Raw genomic sequence first — 14,772 nt, 5'->3', positions numbered from 1 at the left:
TGATATTTAAAAGGAAGACAGTGCCTGCTCGAGAAACTTTCCCAAGAAATGTCATTGTGCAGGCAAATAAGAACAGGTGGATGACAGGTGCGATGGTGGAAGAGTGGTGGAAGAGTCGGATTGTGTGGCGACAGCGTCCAGGAGCCCTTTTGACAAAGAACTCTCTCCTTGTCGTCGACTCTTACCGTGGGCACTTGACCGACAATGTGAAGGCTGCGCTCGCCCCAGCGAACACTGACCTCGCTGTCATACCGGGCGGCATGACGGGCCAGTTGCAGCCACTTGATGTCTACATCAACAAACCTTTCAAGGATCGTCTACGGAAATATTACAGACTGGTTGACTGACAAAGACCACATGCTAACGGCAACGGGCCGCATCAAACATGCATTGCTATCGCAGCTGGCGGGCTGGGTAGCTGCAGCGTGGCATGACATCCCAGGTACTTTGATCGTGCGCGCCTTTAAAAAGTGCAGCATATCTAATGCGCTTGGCGGTACCGAAGATAGTGCATTATTTGAAGGTGACACTGACAAGGAACGCAGCAATGAGGACGTTGAATGAGCTCTGCACGTTCAGATTCAATAAATGCTGTTTGCATTTTGTGAACGCTGTCCTTGCTTTTTATGTTCTGCCTACATTCAAGGTAATATATATTTTGTTGTTGTTGGCTTCGGACTTTAAGGGGTTGGCTTAGAATCCGGGTCGGCCTAGATTTGAGTAAATACGGTACCTTCTTCCGCAAGCGGGTTAACCAAAAGTGTACGTGGAGGAGCCCGAATGGCGAGACTAGAAATGAAATAGACCTCATACTCTGCGCTAACCCTGGCATCATACAAGATTTGGACGTGCTCGGCAAGGTGCGCTGCAGTGGTCATAGAATGGCAAGATCTCGAATTGGCCTAGACTTGAGGAGGGAATAGAAGAAACTGGTACATAATAAGCCGATCAGTGAGTTAACGCTAAGAGAAAAATAGAGGAATTCCGGATCAAGCTACAGAACAGGTATTTGGCTTTAACTCAGGAAGAGGACCTTAGTGTTGAAGCAATGAACGACAATCTTATGGGCATCACTAAGGAGTGTGCAATAGAAGTCTGTGGTAACTTCGTTAGACAGAATACCAGTAAGCTATCGCAGGAGACGAAAGATCTGATTAAGAAACGCCAATGTATGAAAGCCTACAGCTAGAATAGAATTGGCAGAACTTTCCAAGTTAATCAACAAGCGCAAGATAGCTGACATAAGGAAGTATAATGTGCACAGAATTGAGCATGCTCTCAGGAATGGAGGAAGCCTAAAAGCAGTGAAGAAGAAACTAGGAATAGGCAAGAATCAGATGTATGCGTTAAGAGACAAAGCCGGCAATATCATTACCGATATGGATAAGATAGATCAAGTGGCTGAGGAGTTCTATAGAGATTTATGCAGTACCAGTGGCACCCACGACAAAAATGAAAGAAGGATTAGTCTAGAGGAATTTGACATCCCACAAGTAACGCCGGAAGAAGTAAAGAAAGCCTTGGGAGCTACGCAAAGGGGGAAGGCAGCTGGGGAGGATCAGGTAAAAGCAGATTTCTTGAAGGATGGCGGGCAGATTGTTCTAGAAAAACTGGCCACCCTGTATACGCAATGCCTCATGACCTCGAGCATACTGGAATCTTGGAAGAACGGCAACATAATCTTAATCCATAAGAAAGGGGACACCAAAGACTTGAGAAATTATAGACCGATCAGCTTACTGTCCATTGCCTACAAAGTATTTACTAAGGTAATCGCAAGCAGAATCAGGAACACTTTAGACTTCTCTTAAACAAAGGACCAGGCAGGATTTCATAAAGGCTACTCAACAATAGACCATATTCACACTATCAATCAGGTGATAGAGAAATGTGCAGAATATAACCAACCCTTATATACAGCTTTCAATGATTACGAGAAAGTATTTGATTCTGTCAAAACCTCAGCAGTCATGCAGGCGTTACGAAATCAGGGTGTAAACGAGCCATATGTAAAAATGCTGAAAGATATTTATAGCGGCTCCACAGCCACCGTAGTCCTCCATAAAGAAAGCAACAAAATCCCAATAAAGAAGGGTGTCAGGCAGAGAGATACGGTTTACAGGAGGTATTCAGAGACCAGGATTGGGAAGAATTGGGGATAAGAGCTAATGGAGAATACCTTAGTAACTTGCGATTCGCTGATGATATTGCCTTGCTTAGTAACTCAGGGCCTTGCTTAGTAACTCAGGGGACCAATTGCAAAGCATGCTTACTGACCTGGACAGACAAAGCAGAAGGGTGGGTCTAAAATTAATCTGCAGAAAACTAAAGTAATGTTTAGGTCTCGGAAGAGAACAGCAGTTTACGATAGGTAGCGAGGCACTGGAAGTGTTAAGGGAATACATCTACTTAGGGCAGGTAGTGACTGTGGATCGGGATCATGAGACTGAAATAATTAGAAAAATAAGAATGGGCTGGGGTGCGTTTGGTAGATATTCTCAGATCATGAACAGCAGGTTGCCATTATCCCTCAAGAGAAAAGTGTATAACAGCTGTGTCTTACCAGTACTCAACTGTGGGGCAGAAACCTAAAGGCTTATGAAAAGGGTTCTACTTAAACTGAGGACAACGCAACGGGCTATGGAAAGAAGAATGATGGGTGTAATGTTAAGGAGATAAGAACAGAGCAGATTGGGTGAGGGAACAAACGTGAGTTTATGACATCTTAGTTGAAATCAAGAAAAAGAAATGGGTATGGGCAAGGCATGTAATGAGGAGGGAAGATAACCGATGGTCATTAAGGGTTACGGACTGGGTTCCAAGAGAACGGAAGCATAGCAGGGGGTGGCAGAAAGTTAGGTGGGCAGATGAAATAAAGAAGTTTGCAGGGACAACATGGCCACAATTAGTACATGACCGGGGTGGTTTGAGAAGTATGGGAGAGGCCTTTGCCCTGCAGTGGGCATAGCCAGGCTGATGGTGATGACATAGAAACACATGACGGGCATGTTGCAAAAACTGCAGCATTTGTCCTCACTACTATCCAAATATGGCACATTTCCACTAACAGTAGACAAATATCTTAGTTGTGTTACAAGCTTCGGCGTGTGAATAAAGAACACTTGGAATGTATCAGTGTAAACGTGGCTACTATCGTTATCGTTCGCGATTGATTACGTGCCCACGAGTGCAGACGAGAGAAATCGAAAGGCGCCTTTATTGTTGTTGTTGACCACAACCATTATAAAGCCTACAAATAATAAAGTCAAGGCAAGTTTGCGTATAGCTTCTTTTTTCTTTCATGGAAGTGTGGAAAGTGATGAAACGAACGAAATGGGGCATCTGGCTTAAGAATGCTTGATGCATGCAGACCGCTTGGTATTTCTTGAAGAGTCGTCTGCATAGCATTCGACAGATGGTAAGTGCGATCATCACTAGCTAGACTTGGCACACGACATATCACTGCGGGAAGTTCGGGGTGTGATCATTACACGGGAAAGAAAAAAATTGAATTTTTATGACAAAATTCAGGGGTGCAATCATTATGCAAGTAAATACGGTAATTGTTTTTCACTGCTCTCATTCAAATGCAAGCAAAACACACCTACTCCCTGCTTATCCAAGTCACTAAGCTTCACCTGGCCTTAATAATAACTTCTTGAGACGCCGTGGACATCAGATTTTGTCCTTTTCAAAACTGAACCCGAGGTGATATTTAGGTATTATGCCCAATACATGCAGCACTATCACATGCACATTGTGTTAATGTTTGCCCGTGACCATTTTTCACTAGACTAGCACTGTTATCAAGTTATTGCTGAATGCACCAATTGTATTCAAAATGCCTTTAATGTTGCCAGTGATTTCCTAATGAGAGCATTTTCTAATCAGGCTGCACATTTAACAGAAATAGTTATACATTCTTGAATGTATGCAAGCCCCAGCAATCACTCTGGAACGTAGGGTGATGCATGTATAGTTGGCTACCAGACGACCTACTGGTTCAGACTAAACAACCAACGATTGAGGACACCACTACAGGTGGTTTGGATGTTGCTCCTCTTTCTCGGCATAAGTTCGCAGTTTTGGCAGAGTGTTATTCTTCACTGTCATCCCTAGTGCATAAAAATATATCAATGGTTTCATCATCTCATTGTTGCCACCAGTTCTTATCTCTTTAAGGATGAGACGAAGCTGCCTGAACAAAGCGTTCATTTTTCATTGAAGTGTGCAAAATAACACTTGGAAATAAGAATATTCAATTTTAAAAAATACATTTTTTGTGGGCGCCTTTTCAGCAATAGGTGGGTAACGCCAGGTAGAACTCTAGAAGCAAGCTTCACCCAAGGCTTCATATGAAACTAGTAAAGACAGTTCTCGCCAGGTGTGAAACACAAGCATGCTTTGCATTTTCTCCACATTACCAACGTTCTACCACTGCAGCCAGGAATCTTTCATTGATCTGTCTCCTACAACCACATCAAAAAAACAAGTCACGCACCAAAATTATTCTTCCTTGTCCTCTTTTCCTGCTTTAATATAACAAATGGTGCTTGCTGCTGTCTGTCATTCATTGTTGGCTGAAGACATTTAGCCAAGAGCTCCATGCTCAAAGCCAAAACTCAGCAAGAAAAATCTTTTTCTGGTGTGTTGCTGTAGGCGACACTCTTCTCCAAAGCTTTAAGATGGATGCCACTTCACTTGACAGCACTGCGTCATCAGCAACAAAGTGTGCTTGTGAAGTACATTTATATGAAGAATTTGCTGCCATTCAGGATGAAAAATCAATACAACAAATAACAATGCATTTAGCTCTATCCATGTGTACAGGTAATAAATACAATTTTATTTTTCTGCTGAAGGTGAAAAATGGTTATTTTGCTTATATGCAAGGAGATGCTGTTATGTGCATGTACTTATGCCATTTGATCAATCTATTGCATAAAATTCTGAGTGCAATAGTTTCTTCAGAAAAATATATCTAGTGCAACCAAGAAACAGTCAATTTTTCCCTTCGTAGGGAAAGAGTTTAAGAGGAATTGAATTTGTTGCGCTTTGAAAAGAACCTCTGACACACAATGTGCAGAAGTCCATGAAATGCCCACCACCCAGAGGGTCAAGGTGGTAGGCCACATTCAAACGTCAAATTTTTTTTCTTTTTTACATTTAATGAATGTCCAAACATTCAGCAACTGGTTGCAAAAAATAATTATCTTCCGACAATCATTTTGGGAGCTGCAGCGAGTTTTCCAACCCATACGGGAGTTGCTACAACACCAAAATCAGTACTATTTATTTTGTATAAATACTATTATTCAAAATACATCTAGAGCGCAGCCCTTAGGTGCCCGTTCTTGCGGCGAGCGTCGGCATTGTGCAATGGCGTAACTGAGTGAACAAGTACAACGAAAGATCAGAGCGAAGAGGCACGAGGAAGAAAGCGGAGAGGAGGGTATGGCAAAAGCTTGAGAAGAAAAGCGCAGAGCAGCGGCAATGGCTACGAGATAGCGCCAGAGTAGCACACATCATCTGGCAGCTCTGTCGGCAGCGGCTGCTGTGAATCACGCCCACACATCACCCATGCGCTGGCTTTTGAAATCTACAGATTAGCGGAGCAGTCGCGCCGCATTTTGCTCCGTTTGCAACGTGCCGCACGAGACAGATTGTCCACACCAGCCAATATATCACGAAATGAAAACACATATACAGCTGCGCTCAAATTTTGCATTAGGGAGTATCATAATCATCAGTGAATTTTTTTTTATTTTATGTTATCATCGAGCAGCTACATAAACAAAAGGAGACTCTAGTGCATCTCATGGAGGCTTCAGCTATGAAGCTGGTGAATTTTAGGCCTCTGCGTAGTTTTTCACATCTTTCACATAGTTTGAAGATTGTTTGCATTTTTTTTTAAAACAAGATTTTGCTCCACCTCACATTATGCAAAATTCGATATTTTTTAAAATGAAAATTTCAATCTGAAATTTTTTACACTCCTTCCTCGCATAGAAAATGAGTACAAACTAGAACAGAAGAAATTGATGCAATAGTTTCACATTTACAGCTCATTTCGCAAATGAATTTGGTCCTAATTTGCAATTTTTTTCCCTTTGCTTAGTTTTTTTAATGTTACTTTCTTAATACGTATCACATCGCATTTACACTAGTTCACTGAACAGGTCGCCCACTTAGCAACATAAATGCCATAATATTACTCAATTCAGCAATTCATTAGTTACGCACCACTGCTGCCGTGACGAGCACTTTTACCACATTTCGTGACAAAAATTACCTGCCAAAAATAACATGAACCATTTTCTGCACTTTAAACAGTTGAATAAGCAAAATAAGACATGCTTATTCAGGAAAAAAAGTTGCTCATATCCTGGCTTCCAATTTTAAAAGGAATTTGTGTGTGGCCTACCACCTTAGAGGGTCCTTGAAACGGTTCAGACAAATTTTGTAGATGCATAGGGTACAGCTACAGTGAATCATTCACACCACAATTTGTGTGAAGCGTCTCATATTAAGAGCACTACGAACGATTACAGGTTACCCTCCTTTATAGCCATTAATTTCCTCCTCAACTCATTTGCTGAGTGATCAGGGCTAAGCTCAGTCTTTACTAGCTCTGCATCAGGATAGGATATCATGTCGCCTACTCCCAGTTGTCTCAGAGCCAATACGTGAAGCCTCTCCAACCTCTCCGCCAGCCACCTGGTAGTCGATCCCAAATGAGAGCTATCAAAGCAACGTGCGTTGAGAGCATTCAGAGCACAGCGCCGAGCGTGTCTGGTATTTCGGTAACTACAGGTGAGCTGGGCGTTACGACAAATCGCTGGTGGCATAAACTAAATCTCCTCCATACTACTATTGCTGTGATGAAGGAGCTTTAGCATAGACATACGTGAGCAGCCCGATTGGTCTGCACGGTAAAGCCACCTGGTGGCGCAGAGCTTAACCAGACAATCAAAGAGCTAACATTGCTCTAACCAAGTGTAAAACATTTTAAACCTTTAGAAAAACAATGTGTCTCCGATTACGCTCCTGCCAAAAGTTTACATTAACAGAAAAGTAGAATACACTTTGTCACTGTTATGTTAGTTCTGTGTTTGGTTGAGCTCTGCGCCACCAGATGGCTGCACCGTGCAGACCGTTCATGTTTGTGCCTCTGCTCAACTTGCGAAATGCCCAGGCAGAGTGCACTTATGCTTGCGTTTACCCAAATACCAGAGACGCGAAACACTACTGTGGTAATAATCTTCTCGTGTAAGGCGACGGCCGCAAACGTGCAAATCCTGGCGCCGATCGGATACCAACAGTCCGAAGCACTGTAGCCACTCCGCTCGTCTGCTGCCTTGCACAGGGACACGATGTCGCAGCTTGACATATTGCCAGTCACTACGTTTGCAGCCCACAACGTAACAAGGGCGAACCATGGTACTCACGAAAAGACAGACTAGCACAGACCACACAGCTTGCATCAACATGGAGCACCTTGTAACACAAGCAGACAACACTTGCTGTGTGCCAGAAGTGCTTAAGTGAGAAATTGTTCTTGTGCATTCCCTTTCTGTTGCTTTCTTTTTAGAGAAACAAATTAACTAACATTTCAACTATTACGAACAACATGCGTTCACCATAAAGTTGGAAACGTTATTGATGACGCACTCTGGGCAGCCAATCGCATAGCTCGCCCTACTAGCATCATATGGTCACCTTGCGCCACATGATCAGGCGTGGCTGAAAATCCAGCCGAGTAGTGTGCTGCGATCAGCAGCGATGTACATTTTTAAAGCCTTATAATCAATTATACGTTTTACGCGGAGCACTTAGATGCATCAATTTATGATCAGAAGGGCCTGCCCTAACGACTCAGTATGTCTGTACAATATCGTCAAAATCGTTTCAAGGTCCCTTTAAATCAGGCGGAAAGATGCAATGCATTTAAAGAACTAGAGAAGATGAAGCACCTACCTGATGCCTTCAAGCACGTCACGTCCCGTAAATAACAATGCAGCATGCGAATGCGATGAGAGAACTTTGAGATGGCACTCGTGCTATACCAACGCTTGTAGACCTTGAACCAGTCTACTTCCACTCCTCCAGATTCATCCCTGCACAATACGGTGTTCTAGTCATTCACCTCCATGCAAATATCCATCAAGTACATATTGCACAATGTTGACAGCTGGCATGCAAAGAGTTCACACAAACTTGCAGTAAGGTTAATGGAATACTGGCAAATTATTTTTTCGAAACTTTATTTTCATCAAGTTTGCAACAGTAGGCTGATTATTTGAAACGAAAATGAAGGAGAAACTTCCATTCTTTTCTTTCATTTCACACCAAAACGTTAGTGCTGAAACATTAGTCCTGTCATCGGCACTGCTTTCAGAATGTCAACCTCGGGTGTCTTCGTTCACGTACTCGTCATCTATGTGCTAATCCATTCCTAAGTATGTCAACCTCAGATCAACTAGCTTATCTACACACAAGATGGCAAGTAAGCTTGGTTGATGTTCATCATAGTATGACTCTTTCATTTCATTTACTATCACCTTGAAGGCCCAAAAGCATTACACAAGTGCGGGCAATACAAACACATGTAAGAGAGGTTACATACAACTCTTATGTGTAACAGCTGATTCACCAAAAAAGATGAGGCAACAAACAGTAAACAGAACAGCCAATTAATAAGTCAAGCTACAGTCACTTTACATAAGGAGTTTGCCATCCTCAATAATCAACAGTAAAAAAAATTAAATTCTGAAGTTTTACGTACCACAATGCTAATATGATGGTGAAGCATGCTGTAGCGGAGGTCTCAAAATTAGTTTTGACCACCTTGTGTTCTTTAATGTTCACTTAAATATAAGTGCACAAGCGTTTCTCCATTTATCCTCCATCAGAACATGGCTGCCGCAGCTGGGATCGTACCCCCGCCATTGAGCTCAGCAACGCATTGCCATAGCCACAAGCTAGCATGACAGGTGACCATTAACGGTTGCCTGGTTTTCTGGTAGTTTTGGGCGTAACATACTGTTGCAGGTATAAGATTGTTTTTCATGATGTAACTGGTTTACCCATGCCCTTCTGCACATGCACAAGAATTTTGGAACTGCTTATACTGTTGGTGTGTAATAAACATTTCCATTGTGAGTGGAGCACTGTCCTGCCTTCCACTCAGTGCCAGCTGTTGCTCTTCAAACATCACACTATGATGAATTATTATACAATATGATACTGTGATGAAAACTGTCTTTCCAACAAATTTAGCAAATAACTAAGCAGAAGTCACAGTAAATTTGCAGTAAAAATGCCTTACTCTGGGCATGACTGGTCAAGAAGTTCAGCCAGCACGTCAGGGTCAATTTCTGACTGGCATATCATTTTCCAAAGAACATGGCTGTGTTGCAGGATTGCCTCCACTAGTACGTGCCACCGCTTGCATACACGCTTGCACCTGACAAGACTTGCACCATCCACAAGTGCCAGAATAGGCAGCAGCACCTCGTTTGGCACAGTGTCCATGATCACTCAGGATTCCCTCCCTGAAACAGTTTAAGAGCACATTTTCAGCCTTGAAGTAAACACATGGCAACAACTTTTTTTTTTTTTGTAATCAAACTTGGATTACCTTGGCACACCTTGAACTACTACATCTAGTTCCTTCTTGATCCTTTAAGATAAAGTGCAAGCAAGCAACACACCTAAAATAACAGTACCTTTTACCAGTTATGGCCCTCCATTACTACTTCTATGTAGCCCCTCCATAGGATGAGTGGCTACCACTGTGCTACAATTTTATTACCACCAAGACAACAAAGCTTCACACAAGTGGGAAGCCATCTCTTGGATTAGGGTGCCTTGATGCAGCGCGCCGCCGTTACATCGAGGCACCCTATCTTGGATCAGAAAGCAGTGCCCCTAGAGGACACTGTGTGAACAGCACGAACACAACTGTTCAGAGAAATAGATGGCAGGTTGACTTCATCAGCCCAACAATTAAAGCCCAGTATTCACACTGCTCACAGCTATAACAGAAACAATACATTCTTTATCACTTCATTTGCAGGTCATACACGATGCGATTATAGGTGTTCGCAACTCGACCAACATTAATGTCATTCATATCTATGCTACCTCTCCCAACACTGTGAAGCAGCTTAAACAAATAACAAAAGCAATGCATATCTCTGAAGCCATTCATAGACTTCACATGTCCAATTTCATCGTAAACCGAGTGCTGTCACAGTCACAACCCCAACAATATGGCTAAGGGCTAACTGTTGGTCTACTTGGTCTTGCACAGCTGAACAGGTTGTTGCTAGAGCTAGCCGGCACACTTGGGATAGCGCAACGGAAGACACAAACGATGCAAAGGGGAGACTCTTCTGGTCTTTCGTTTTTGACCGTGCGTTCGAAAAAGAAGACCTTTCACGTGACAAAATACAACAAGTTGTATAATTGTGAATTCGGGCTCGTGCAGATGTAGAAACCCCGTGCAAAAATGCATGTTCCATTCTGAATAAGCGTGAGGATCGTCTGCTGCCTGTCGATAAATGCAAATGCCATTCTCGGCAAAACAAACAGCAACTCCATGTGTCTGCTTTTACAACAAGTGGAGGCGCGCACCGTGCTTTTGCATTAATCACGCAAATCGTTTTACCATGTAACAGGCACTGCACTGTCCCACTGGATATGAAGGCACCGCGGATGTGCATAAACCACAGAATGCAAAAGTGCGCGTGTCTATCGTCGACATTGCATTGCAATGCATTGTAAACGTTGCAGTCTTGCGACTCCGTAAACACAACAGCAGAACTTTTAAACAATGCTAAAAGAGAAGGATTAATATACATTACATATATGTCAGCTATCTGTAGTGCACGTGAGAATGCCAGAGATTCTGGGCGCTGCGAGTTGGAATAACACAAAAGCAGTCGAAAATTAAGTACCGCTGACGAACAGCACCTACACGAGCATGGGCAAACTCTTATTGCTGCACAGAAAATTACGCGTCACGGTACCCAAAAAGTCCGCGTGCACGTGTGAACGTTGCGGCGGGCCCTTCCCGCTGCTCAGCATAACATGCATTCTTACCAATTCGGTACGTTTTTTTCACAAGCAAGCAATAAAACGATGTAGCATCGTTGTAGAAACGGCGTGTGGAAACGAAAGTGGCAATCCGTATGCGTCGTCTTGTCAATATGTACGCGCCAAAAGTTGAACACTATCACGAATACTATATGCCTGCGACGTCGCCTCCTATGCCCTGCCGCGTGTTTCTATTTACGCCCAAGCCCAGCGCTCGATCGCTGCGCCGCCATGCGCCGTTCGCGTGTACCACGTTTCTAGGTACGGGCTTGCTCCGGCCGTCCCATTCAGCGCGCACCCCATTGGAGAGGTGTAATCGGAGAAGTTTCCTCGCGCGCCGCGGAGCGGCGCTGTTCTCCCACCCCTGCTGACGGCGCGGCGGCATGGCACATGCTTGGAGAAGCGAATACATCGGAGAGTGCACGTGTACAATCTGGCGTCAGCTTCGCTCTAAAATGTGTTGACAGCCAGAGGAAACCGCAAGGAAATCAAGGTACGTCTCTGTATATCCTCAAATCAGGTTTGCACAGTGCACGTTGTTTCTTGTAGCATAATACGATCGAGACGCAGCTAAGGCTGCGTGATGCATGACCGTTTTGTTTTCTAGCATTTGTGAACCACCGAGTTTCGTGGATGATGTCAACAGTTTGCTGGCGCCCTTGAAAGTGATGCCCTGTAAGTAGGCAGACTTAATGTATTGTGCATGCAGTTATAATAGCCTTTCGCGCTTATTACTTTTTCAAGCCGGGATTGGAGCTCCATATTCCTTAATTAGTCCTGATATGAGCACTTTGTTCTTACCTTTTCTTTTTCTGTGCAGCGGCCACCTTCAACAGTGGAAACCGCTGCAGTAGCATACGTCGCCGGTTTTGTCGTGAAAGCGATAGAAGAACAAAGGATGTGCAGCGCCTGCCCAAAACTGAATGATTCGGGACCATCAATATCACCAGTGATGGGACTTATTAACCACCGAACTAGAGGGGGTTTGGTGTTCCCAAAGCTCGAGTTTGTAGCTGTTCTTGTAAAAGTAAAGAAGGCCATCGACATCGCAGTGCCACGTATTAGCACAAACGATGTGTGCAAGATCACGGCAATTATTTTGCCGCATCTGGAGAGCTGCCCTCTATTTATATGCGAGGCAAGAGAGGACCATGCCTCGGTCATGCACATCCTCAATAGTGGTAAAGAAATTCATAAAGCCCCTCCTATCAAACATTGCTGCTCTTGTTACGGACAGAGCGGCCTATCGCAAAAAATTAATCACTAAGCCGCTCAGTCGAAAGGTTTAGCGCGTTTAAAGAGCTCGAGCGCGCGCGAGCTGACAACTTTTTATTGTAAATAAATTCCTGCATACACTGACTTTGTTATGCTGGTAATTTTTACCACGAATATAGTCATGATATTCAAGTATACAGACTAATCAGAGCCACAGGACGTTGCTCTCCGCGGCTGTCGACTCTGGTGAGCAGATTCTCTCGTACAGGAGGAACAGTGATGAGCTCGCCTAAGGAATATAAAATTGACACCTCAGCGTGCAACATCGCCTGCCCATTTTCTTCATAGTAACATTGCCATTTTTCTTCCAGGCTGCTTTTTTGACCGGTAAAGACATTCTGACCGAGCTAGTACGTCATGCACAAACGTTCATGAATTTACAGGGGAAAAAATTACTACTGCGTTGCCTCGTGAGACGTGGCACTTCTCTTACGCTATTATAAAGAAGTAATGCTTTTCCATACTTCCATGCTTTCATTGGCCTGCTGCGCCCAAACCCGCAGATATCATTGTTTTCCGGGGAGCACTCGTTTAGCATGGCATCACGTTTCTTTTGAAGCGATATACATAAGTGGGAGGAAACCGTCGATGGATGATTGCCCAAGTTACGAGATAGCTTCGTGATGAGTGCTCGCTTCGGGCAACATGCTGCCGCAGCGTCTGGAGCAAATAAATACCTAGCCGCAGGAGGCATTGGTATTCTTGTGTGACTTTGTATTCATCGTGGTTTTCCGTCACTCTTCATCACGCAATACGTCCAAGGCGCCGCAAATCGCCTCGTGCGAAGCCATAGCACAGGGAGGCGAGGGGTCGGGCACGCGCGCCGCGGTGCGGCGAAAGGAGCGGGCACGCCACTCTCCGCAATTACACCCTCTCCGTCCGAATGGAACGGCCGGAGCAAGCCCCGCCGTGCGCGCGTGATCGAGGCGGCCTTGCTAGGTACTTTTCCCCAAAGCTCCACGGCGAGCGCCCTAGATTCTAGATTCTAGCTCTGCCAGCAGGGTTGCCAGGTCCAAAATGTGAAAAGTAGCCAAAAAATCTGGGAAAGTAGCCAAAAAAGTAGCCAACTTTGGCCACATACAGAAATGTAGCCAAAAAAGTAGCCACGTTACGGAAAAACGTTGCATTTTCATTTATTATGCAACTCTGAAGACATTATCACAGCCAACACTTAAAGCTGCTTTTAGTAAATGTAGGAACATACACAAAATATTATGAAACGTGTATAAATGACTACAGCTAAGAGTGCTTTGATCAGCATGTAATATGACTAGAATATATATCACAAATCAGAATCACAGCTCCAGTACAGGTGTAAATGTCTGAGTTAATCTTGGCACACATTTCTCGAAGAATGTGCGCCAAGCATTGTCAGCAAAATTTTGAACAAAGGGACGAAACCGATCGCTCGAGGCATCCTCGAGCGATCGCTTTCGCGATTATTTAGGTGCGATTTTGCGTTTTGGCATCGGACGCGTCGCAGGCCTTTTGTTACGCTCTGCAAAGTGAGATGCCCAGTCGCGCGAAATCTCGCAAAAGTGGTCGTATTCTTGAATACAGCTGTATATTTTCAAGCTGGGAACACATAAATGGACCGACTACGCCGAGAGCGCGCCGGCCAGACCGGCCGCTGACATGCTGGTATAGCATGTTTACGTTTATCCCGCGGTCAGCTGTCCAAGTGTTCGATTTTGCAAACTTCGGGCGGCTTCGGGTTTTCTTAGGATCCCACCTCACGGTGACTTCCCATCAGGACCGGCACTAGCTGGCTACCGTCTGGCTGCCAGCGGGCTGCCAGAACTCCGAAAACCGAAGAAGCCCAATGTGCGGAAGGCCTCACGCGGAACGTCAATGCGAAGATGGAACACGCTGTGACGTCACCAGTGCGAAATCCTTTGCATGAAATGAAAGCGCGCGAGTCAGATTGACGATGATGATGGACCAGCTTGAAAAGATTTGAAGTGTCGTCGTCGTGCATTGGCCTAAATATTTGCTAATGTTGCTGCATAATATGAGCCACACATGTTCCTACTCAATTTTTACAATAGTCAAGCTATGGTGGCTAGAGGGGGGTAGTGTGGCGGGCGCCTCATCCGCTCCGTGGAGGAGGAGCGCGCGGAACGTGGTGAAAATTTAGCCACCGCTAGGGGCACTGCTGTGTTCAAAGGTGCCACGCTTGCGACGGCCGGGCACTGACAAGGCTTCGCCGGCTGCGTTGACGCTTCGCTGTCGTCGTCTGTGAAATTTGTCTGCAGTGTTGGGTCGTCGCGTTGCCACACGAGGAATGGACTCTTCAGATTCAGACTGTTGGATGTAATGAACCCTGCCGTCAAGCCGCTCACGCACGTGCTTTATACCTGGATGCAAAGGCAGGTATCGATCTTTCTCGCAAAAGCT

At 44.6% G+C, this 14,772-nt stretch overlaps 1 protein-coding gene and 1 long non-coding RNA gene across 3 annotated transcripts in view; one reads left to right on the top strand and one right to left on the bottom strand.

Moving 5' to 3' along the window:
- Positions 1-11,281, bottom strand: part of LOC126545181 (uncharacterized) — a 56,217-nt gene extending 44,936 nt beyond the window's left edge. The window contains exons 1-3 of the mRNA XM_055078280.2: positions 11,107-11,281; positions 9,329-9,554; positions 7,978-8,117 (exon numbers count right to left, since the gene is read on the bottom strand). Of these exons, the coding sequence (XP_054934255.1) occupies positions 7,978-8,117; positions 9,329-9,534 (346 nt within the window). The 5' untranslated portion in view covers positions 9,535-9,554; positions 11,107-11,281. The remainder of the gene's footprint in view (positions 1-7,977; positions 8,118-9,328; positions 9,555-11,106) is intronic.
- Positions 11,282-11,407: 126 nt separating this feature from the next.
- Positions 11,408-12,460, top strand: LOC129380345 (uncharacterized). 2 transcript variants are annotated; one of them, XR_011890520.1, is made up of 3 exons: positions 11,408-11,593; positions 11,708-11,775; positions 11,921-12,460. It is a non-coding gene; the product is annotated as an uncharacterized lncRNA (long non-coding RNA). The 2 variants fall into 2 exon arrangements; XR_008608337.2 differs by having other exon boundaries at positions 11,708-12,460.
- Positions 12,461-14,772: the final 2,312 nt, after the last annotated feature.

Source organism: Dermacentor andersoni, chromosome 10 (genome assembly GCF_023375885.2).
Source record: "Dermacentor andersoni chromosome 10, qqDerAnde1_hic_scaffold, whole genome shotgun sequence".
Lineage (NCBI taxonomy): Eukaryota > Metazoa > Arthropoda > Arachnida > Ixodida > Ixodidae > Dermacentor > Dermacentor andersoni.
Note: the sequence above shows the minus strand (reverse complement) of the source record. Positions and strands in the feature narration are given on the sequence as shown.